The following is a 9,066-nucleotide window of genomic DNA, read 5'->3' on the forward strand; positions in this document are numbered from 1 at the left end:
TGAAATAACAGTGCAATTTATTGAGAAAAGAAAGTATGACATACTAATCACCAGAGGCTCCACGGCACAAGGAACTAGGGGACGGAAGTGAGTTGGGATACGATGCCCAGATGTGGAGAGGGCTCCCTGGGAACCAACAGTCTGGAGATCTTGACCATCCAGCCTCCTCAGGAGGGGCTGAGATGTGCTGGCTTCAGACCATCCACTCTCAGTGAGAAAGAGACAGACCAGAGTGGGAACAGCCAGGCTGGGAAGGCCCAGACTGGCTTCGGCTCAGGTGTTGCTGTCCAAAGTAAGGGGCCATCACAGGGGCTCTTCCAGGAGCATCATCATCCCAGACTAGCAGCTGGATCTCCATGGCGCAGGAGAGGTCTTGGGGGTGGAGGAGCCAGGAGGTCAGCCCTTTCTCCGGGAAACTTGAGGGAAAGTGTGGTTGTGCCATGTGTATCTATCCATGCCAGGCAGAGAGGGGGAAGTACTATTGCAGGCTGAGAGGGAAGCAGGCGGGGACGGAAATGTGGCCCAGAGGATCACTTGGAACTGTATTGGCTGGAGCTGGTGGTCTGGGAGAAGCGGACACTGGTGCTGCCCCCACTGCCAGACTTGTAGCCTCCAGAGGTCTGGATGCTGCCGGAGCTGGAGCCCATTCCACTCTGGCTCACGGAGCTGCTGCCGGCACCGCCAAGCCTGCTCCCACTGCTGCCGCTCTGGTAACCACTGCTGCCGCTCTGGTAACCCCCGCTGCTGCCCCTGCCCCCACTGCTGCCACCGCTGACCCCTCCGTAGCCGCTGCTGCTGCCACCACTGACCCCTCCGTAGCTGCTGCTGCCGCCGCTGACTCCTCCATAGCCGCCGCTGCTGCCTCTGCTGCTGCTGCTACCGCCTCTGTAGCCACCACTGCTGCTGCCGCTGACCCCTCCAAAGCCTCCGCGGCTACCGCCAGCGCTGCTGCTTGTGCTGGTGACGTTGCTGACCACCGCTGCGGAAGAATAGGCACTCAATTCAGACGAAAAGCCTGGCAAGCCGGAGGCCCAGGTCTAACGCAGTCCTGCCCTGCTTGGCTGTGTGACTTAGAGAAAGATGCTAAGCTCCTCTAATTCCTCCGCTAGCAAACAGTGAGAGTGAGCCTGGCCCTTTGCTGCCCTTTCCCAAAAATAGGAACCAAAAGTGTCCACTGAAATTTCGGGTTCTCCAACCTAGGGCACTCCCCAAGACCACGGGGTTTTAGCTTTGGACTAAGAGATTTCCAGGGGCAGTTACACTAAAGGCAGAGTGGGTGGCCGTGGCCTGAGACCCTAGATGCTTTCAAGTGGCCTGGCCTCTTTGAATGGGTCAGGCCCTCTTGCCTGAAGGTCAGTCAGTGAGGATGTTTCTCATTGCCCTTTTCACAACCCAGAGAGAAATTTTTTGAATGGGTTACTTACAAATGCTCACAGCACTCTGACACTCTCCAGACATCCTGAAAAGGAAGAGAAGGAGATGGGAATTCTTTCTGCAATGAGTCAACAGCCAGAGAGCTGAGGGTTCACATCCTTGGGAGCCATATCCTCTCATTTGCCCTACTAAGGGTCAAGCTCCTGGGAGAAGAAAGGCTGTTTCCAGTCTGTTTCCATGACCTTAGCTTCCCAGAGAAAGGGTGCTGCTTCCGGGATGGAGACTTCCAGGACCTCCACCAACCACAGCCCATTGCTCCATCTTCCTACCCTTTTCCCCATAGCATAAAGATTCCTCCAGGCAAAGTACTCAACTCCCAACCCCAACTTGTCCTGTCCTCACCTCCCATCCCCTGCTGAGACCATCCTCCCACCTTGGCATGCCCTCCCTTTCTTGTCTTCCCAGCCCCGGCTTTATTTCCAACTTTCCCTTTCCAGGAAGCCTTCCCCAGTGAGCCCTCCTGGGGTGGTGGTGGAGGTGATGGCAGTTACTCAAGGTTACTCAAGGTGGAGAAAATATGAGAGGACCTAACATTCCACACACGATGGATTTGAAATGTCCTGCCCATCCTGTGCCTCTTTCTTGTTCATGGAGCAGACACGTCCATCTAGCTGAGCAGACGTGGAATGTGTCTGCCCACCTTGCCAACGTGTGCCCACTGGTTAACCGCTCTCTCCTCACCCCACGACTCTCGATACACTTAACACCATCTTCACTCTTTTCTATAGAGACTCATAAGAAGTCCTTTTCTGCTCATACTTGGGTCCTGCTGCCTCCATCACACTGTGAGCCCGCCACCCCCACAGGATGTGTGCAGCAGTGGGTCAGCAGGAAGATCTCTAAATTCTGCACAGTCCTTTAGCATTTGATATCCACTCATTAAGCCTTTGTCTGCCACTTAATGTTGTGTCATTTTCCAGGAATATGTATGTATCAACCCTCTCCCCGGATGGACTCAGCTTCAGGGGTGGGGAGATCGGAGGACTGTCTATACTGAACTTTCCAGTATAGTAGCCACTAGCCACATGAAGCTATTTAAGGTAATTAAAATTAAATTAGATGTAAAACTCAGTTTCCCGGTTGCATTAGCCACATTTCAAGTGCTCAAGTGGTTAATGGCTACTGTATTAGCTCAAGAATAGAATATTTTTGTCACCTCAGAAAGTTCCAGTGAACAGATCTAAAATTTTGTCACAACTCCAAAGCACTTTCCTAACACATTGCACATAGTAGACATTGATAGAGGTAGGTAATGCAATATTGATGTCCAGGATAAATTAGAGAATTGGATCTCAACTAATATAAAACAGTGAGGGCTCAAATCCTTAACTCTGTCATTCAGGAGACTTCTTGCCTTCATCTGAGTGTTCTCCTTCTTATCGTCTTGCCCCCTTTCCTCATTATCAAAGTTCAGTCTCAAATCTTATCTGGAGAATGGTGACCCCATGGCTTCTCACCTGCACTCCTCACCCTCCAGCAGCTTGCGGTAGGTGGCGATCTCCACGTCCAGGGCCAGCTTCACATTCATCAGCTCCTGGTAGTCACGCAGCAGCCGGGCCAGGTCATCCTTGGCCTTTTGTAGGGCAGCCTGCAAGTCTTGGAGCTTGGCGTTGGCATCCTTGAGAGCCATCTCCCCACGCTGCTCAGCTTCCGCAATGGCCGTCTGCAGGTTGGCATTCTGGAGCAGGAGGTAGAAGATCAATTAGCATAATGGCCAGGAAACAAACATTTGATCTTTTGAGAGGAGATCTTCTCCCCCAATCCAGCATCCCTTCCTTCCCTTCCTCCCCTGCCTTAGAAATCCCAATGGAGCATGCTCAGAAAACAGAAGCCAATTTTGCAATTGATTAATTCATCTTCGGCCCATTGAAATCAACACATGTCTCATCAGGAAAAGGAACACTGATTTGCTTTCCTAGGCTGGTAAAGGAGTAGTGATCTGGTTAGTCTCTGATGTTTTTTGCAAGACTGTTAAAAACTCCTTTGCTTAATCACTCCATTCCAATAATGCAGAGCAGCCATGAGGTTATGTGAAGAGCATGATAAATAGCTTCACTGAGGGCAGATCCTGCTGAGGGCTGTGTGTTTAAGGCCAACACTACAGTTGTAAGATTTTCTGGGCAAACCAGAATGGACCAACACCTCTCCTTAGGGAGCATTCCCAGAATCCCAGCCTCCAGGAGGAACATGTGGGAGAACAGACATTCCCAGAGACTGTGTGACACCATGAAAGGACAGAAACAGCATGTGACAGGAGAGCACAGCTGGTGCTTCTCCTTTTCCCCAGGGCCCAGAAGACCTCCAGGATCTGTCCATTAGACCAAGCCCCACCTGCTTCTTGACGCTCTCGATCTCAGCCCGCAGCCTCTGGATCATCCTATTGAGCTCGGCGATCTCACTCTTAGTGTTCCTCAGGTCATCCCCGTGTCTGCCGGCTGTGGTCTGCAGCTCCCCGAGCTGAAAGCAAACACACCAATCAACATGGTTTGGCAAAATGTAGGCACATGCTTGATGAAGATCACTGGGTCCTAAAACTAGAGCATAGGGACAAGGGGAGGGCTCCCACCTTGGTCTGGTACAGGGCCTCAGCCTCGGCCTTGCTCCTCTGGGCGATGTCCTCATACTGGGCACGGACCTCGGCAATGATGCTGTCCAGGTCCAGGCAGCGGTTGTTGTCCATGGACAGGATGACGGACGTGTCACTGACGTGGCTCTGCATCTGGGACAGCTCCTGCAAGAAACATGGATCGTCACTTTCACCACCCCCTGACCCCAGGAGATGCCAGAATCCTCTACTAGCAGAAATACCCCAAGAATGGGCTAGGAATGGGACACTTGGAAAAATAAACTTACATTTCAGGCCCTGCTATAGCCTAAAAGGATGCCAGAAACATGCAAATATAAACAGGTTGTCAGTCCGAAAGTGTCAGCCAGTGAGGCCTACTGTGTCAGAGTAGGGAGGAGTATGATAAAGAAACTAGCAGTGACACTGGTGTAGAAACCAGACCAAGAGCCAAATGGTCTGAGGACAAAGAGGGACCCTGGCCTGTGGGCCAGGTCTATGCAGGCTAAGTTAACATTTCCTCAGGGGACAGAGATGAGTTCTGGGCCCTATTGCTGGTTTTATGTGTCCTGCTGCTTGACTGTCCCCTAAAGTTACACTTGGGACGCATGCTTGGGAAGATGCAGACAGGAAGGCTCTGGAGCTCGGCAAACTAGGGAATTACCATGTCATAGAGGGTCCTCAGGAAGTTGACTTCATCCATCAGGCTGTCCACCTTGGCCTGCAGCTCCACCTTGTTCATGTAAGCCGCGTCCACATCCTGAAGGGTGGTCAGACCCAAAGAATGACCTCAGCCCCCCTCCCCACCACCGCTCCTTCCTAAGTCTTCATCTCTTCTTTGTCCCTCCCCAGCCCTCCTCCTCACCTTCCCTTTGAAAATGAAGAAAACTATTTTAATTGCTTTGACCAATCAAACCCCAATGCTTTAACAAAATACAAAGCATATTAGCCAGGCACAGAGTAGCCATCTAATTTTAGGGTAGAAAAATCCCATTACCTAATATTTATGTGACTTTGGTTAGGAAGTACCAAAAACCCAACCTCCTGATAGAAATAAGGGTATTCTCATTACTTCGTCTTTATGGTGACTGGTTTAAATGTGCAACAAGTATTTGTTGATTGCTAATATCCAGGGTACATTTGTAGGCTGAAAAACCTTGATTAATGCTGCACACCAGTTCATTAGTTGCAGTGGCATTTTAAGATATGTCCCCCACGGCAATGTACTTAAAGCAGCTTCCTTCCTCAAACACCTCATTCCCAAAAATGTAAAGAAAAATGTAAATCCTGCACACAGCACAGGATCTCTGTGCCCCAGAGTGGCTGGCTCTGCTCTCCCCATGGGGGCAGCTCCCAGAAAGGGAGTGTGGATATGCCCATCCTAGCTCACCTACCTTCTTGAGCCCCACAAACTCATTCTCTGCTGTGGTGCGTTTGTTAATCTCATCTTCATACCTGAAACAGAAAGAGGCACACATTTGGACAGTGATATTTCAGACATGAAAAAAAGAGATGAGGATCCCAGGCACTTGTGCAGCATCTCCTCACCCAGAGGCAGGACCAACTTTGTGGGCATGTGACCCGTGGAGTTACACAAGACCCTGGGCTCAGACAGTCCCCACACTCGGCCGAATGCTCTGCTGGCACCATCTTGAAATTCTTTATGGTTTGTTAACAAGGGCCCTGTATTCTCATTTTTCACTGAGCACTGCAGATTATGTAGCTGATCCTGCCCAGAGAGCTTGCAGAGTCAGGGCACTGCCTTGCCCTCCTTCTTCTAAACCCCTTGACAGGCAGTAGTGTGAGTAGTCAGGGCAAGGGAAGACTTCAAGGAACCTGACTACCTGCCTGGGCTCTTTGATTGACCTCACAAAGCACCATGTGTGCCGAAGGGACCCAAAGAGATATTTGCTCTCACCCAGTGTTTCTGCCTCTGTTTTCTCTGTTTCTGTTTTCCTTAATGACAGTTGCTGCTGCTTATAAGAATTTGGGATAAAAATGAACTCAAGCTTTCTGAATGCATCAAGGCTGTGGGAGTCCTGCTTGTTAAGGACTAAAATCTCTTACCAGCAGTTTGCATTTCATGAAGGTTGGAGAATTGGAATGATTCTGGGAGAAAACAGGTTTCTGGGCAATGTGAAGCTGAGTGGCTCTGGACTCCCAGAGCCCAGTTCAGAGCCTGCCATAGGGTGGGTGCCCACTGGGTCTGTGCAGTCGGATGGGAATGGGGCCTCCCAGAGCAGGGTACCTACCCTGGAGGTCCTGATCCCTGGGACTGTCTGGAGCTCCCTCTCACCTTGAGAGGACCAGTTTACCTCTCACAGACCTCAGAGGATGTGAACTGCAATTTAGAACGTGCAGGAGAGACCTGACAAAGCTTCAGAAACAGGAGGTTGGAAGGGACACATTGAAAGAGCACTTTACCAAATGCAGCCCTGGACCATCTGCCTAGCATCTCCAGGAGCTAGGGAGCACTCAGGCTCCTGAGACCTGCCCCACACCTGCTGATTCAGAATATGGGAGACTGGAATACAGGAATATGCATTACTGACAAGCTTCCAAGGGGATTCCTGTGTGCAGTAAAGTGTGGAGGGCTCCCCATCCTAAAGGGCTCTAAACTCTGGAAGGACTCTTTTGTCCATCTGGGCTGGAATGGGAGGGGGCCTGCCTGGAGACTGGAAAATATGTAATAATCAGCCACATGGAAGTTGCAGTCCCCATCTTCTCACCCCCTTGTGTGTGGTCACACTTCACTCAATAAGCCCAGCCCAGAGTATTGACTGAAGGTACAGTCAGGAACAGTCAAAATCCCAATTAGGACCACACCTCCCTGCTAATCCCCCAGAAGGAGAAACTCCCTCGTGGGAGCCCTCACTTCTTTTTGAAGTCTTCCACCAGGTCCTGCATGTTCTTCAGCTCTCCCTCCAGGTTCCCCCTCTCCCCGAGAAGCGAATCCAGCTGCTTGCTCAGGAAGCTGATGTAGGATTCAAAGAAAGGCTCCAGGCTGCTGGGGCCCGAGCCGGAGCCTGTGGTCTGCTGCTGGAGCAGCTCCCACTTGGTCTCCAGGACCTTGTTCTGCTGCTCCAGGAACCGCACCTGCGTCAGGGGAGGGAGAAAAGGAGTCAGCCTCTTAAGTTGGGCACCTGGGGCCACCAATCCCAAACAATGGAAATGTGGAGAATAAACCCAGGTCTTCCTTCAATCTGCAATTGGTTACCTCTGTTTTCTGGAATTTGGGACGAATGAGCATTTAGAAAGGGAGAGCTAGAACCTGTTGAGCGCTTGTGTTATATTTGCTATGTTCATATATTCTATCTCAATCCTCACAACCACCTGCAAAAAAGGTGTCATGATCCTGATTTTGTAGATAAGGAAAGTGAGGCTCAAAGAGTTTCAGTTGCCCAAAGTGACATGTCTACTAAGTAACAAAGCTAAGAGTCAAATCTGGGACTGTCCTAGGTGTGTTTTTAGATATAAGCTGTTTTCAGCTCCATAAAGGCAGTGAAGCCAGTCTTTAATGAAAAGGGTCTAACACTTCTAACTAACTTTAGAAGTTTCATATATGAAGACCTCCTTTCAGTTACTCAGCTTGCAGCTGACCTAGGCTTCACTTCTATCCTGGACTTGCTCCCCACAGACTCAGCACACCCGCCCCCACCCCAGCGTGGGCAGCTCAGGTTAACATTGGCTGAAGAGCAGCATCGTTTGCAAGGTAAGTCGGCTGCCAATACTCGCCATTTAGAGGTAGTTCCAAGATCTGTACCACTGTAAGTTTGATTACCAGCTAGTTTGGATTATCAAGCATGGCTTTTCAGGAGGAATTGAAAGTTAACTGCACTATTTCGTGACTAATGCCCCATTCTTCAGAGCTATGAGCGTGTTTGGACCCTCACCTCATTTTCCCTTGTTTCATTCCTAGAAGGACATTAGGACCCTTTCCCCATTTCACAACTGGGAAAACAGGGCCCAAAGAGCAAGAGAGACATGCTGCTCACTGTCCTGTAGGGACCAAGGCAGAAACAGGACCAGAGCCAGGCATCTCTGCCTCCATGTCTCACAGGTCCCCCTGGCATCTTCCTATCCAACCCCTTGGGCAGCTCGAACTCTCCACAACACCTCTGTGCTTTGCCCTCACCTTGTCAATGAAGGAGGCGAACTTGTTGTTGAGGGTCTTGATCTGCTCCCGCTCCTGGGCCTTTACTTGCCCAATCTGGGGGTCGATTTCCACATTGAGGGGCTGCAGGAGGCTCTGGTTGACAGTCACTTCCTGGATTCCCCCAGGGAAGCCACCAGGACCACCAAACCCACCAGGACCACCAAAACCTCCAGAACCACCAAAGCCACCAGCTCCTCCAAAGCCACCAGCTCCTCCAAAGCCACCAACCCCTCCAAAGCTACCACCTACTCCTCTGCCACCACCAAAGCCACCACCAAAGCCACCTCCATAACCTCCCCCAAAGCCACTTCCATAACTGCCCCCAAAGCCACAGCTGCTACGCCCTCCACCAAAGCCACCAGCCCGGGAGCTACCACCTGCCACACTGATGGAAATGCTCTTGTTGCCTCCCAGGTTGTAGAGGCTGCGACTGCCAAAACCACCTGCTCCGCTCCGGAACCCACAGGCCCCTCCGCTGGCTCCCCCAGAGCGGGCCACACAGCTCATCCTGGTGCTGCCGGAGACCACAGCGGAGCGGCCGGAGAAGCCCTGGCTCCCGCCACTGAAGGATTTCTTGCAGATTTGTCTGTTCATGGTGAGAGAGCTTGGAGGTGAGTTAGCGATCACTTAGCAGGAGCGGAGAGGGATGAAGACAGAGGATGAGGACGACAGAGGAGACTGGCCTTTATATACCAGGGAGCCTGGCTTGGCAGAAGGAGAGGCGAGCAATTAGTTGAGAGTCATCTTGGGTTTGGCTTGCCTTGCAGGCAATAAGTTACTCCTTGGTTCCCAGCACACCTCAAAGATAATCCTCTGGGCCAAAATGGCTTTGCTTTCTTAGCTTAATCACCCAAACTTGCCTCAGTTGACAAAATGCTGGAGCTCCTCCCTCCCCTTGTGTGATTTCCTCAAG

The 9,066-nt window shown here is 51.1% G+C and overlaps 1 protein-coding gene across 1 annotated transcript; it reads right to left on the minus strand.

Annotated features, from left to right (window-relative positions):
- KRT76 (keratin 76) lies at nucleotides 1-8,808 on the minus strand. The gene is made up of 9 exons (XM_012763055.3): nucleotides 8,133-8,808; nucleotides 6,873-7,093; nucleotides 5,392-5,452; nucleotides 4,662-4,757; nucleotides 4,001-4,165; nucleotides 3,766-3,891; nucleotides 2,892-3,112; nucleotides 1,425-1,459; nucleotides 1-979 (listed from the first exon to the last, which is right to left on the minus strand). The coding sequence occupies exons 1-9, from the start codon at nucleotides 8,745-8,747 to the stop codon at nucleotides 531-533; spliced, it is 1,989 nt and encodes a 662-aa protein (XP_012618509.2). The 5' UTR covers nucleotides 8,748-8,808; the 3' UTR covers nucleotides 1-530.
- Between the last annotated feature and the right edge of the window lie 258 nt (nucleotides 8,809-9,066).

Source organism: Microcebus murinus, chromosome 10 (genome assembly GCF_040939455.1).
Source record: "Microcebus murinus isolate Inina chromosome 10, M.murinus_Inina_mat1.0, whole genome shotgun sequence".
Classification (NCBI taxonomy): domain Eukaryota; kingdom Metazoa; phylum Chordata; class Mammalia; order Primates; family Cheirogaleidae; genus Microcebus; species Microcebus murinus.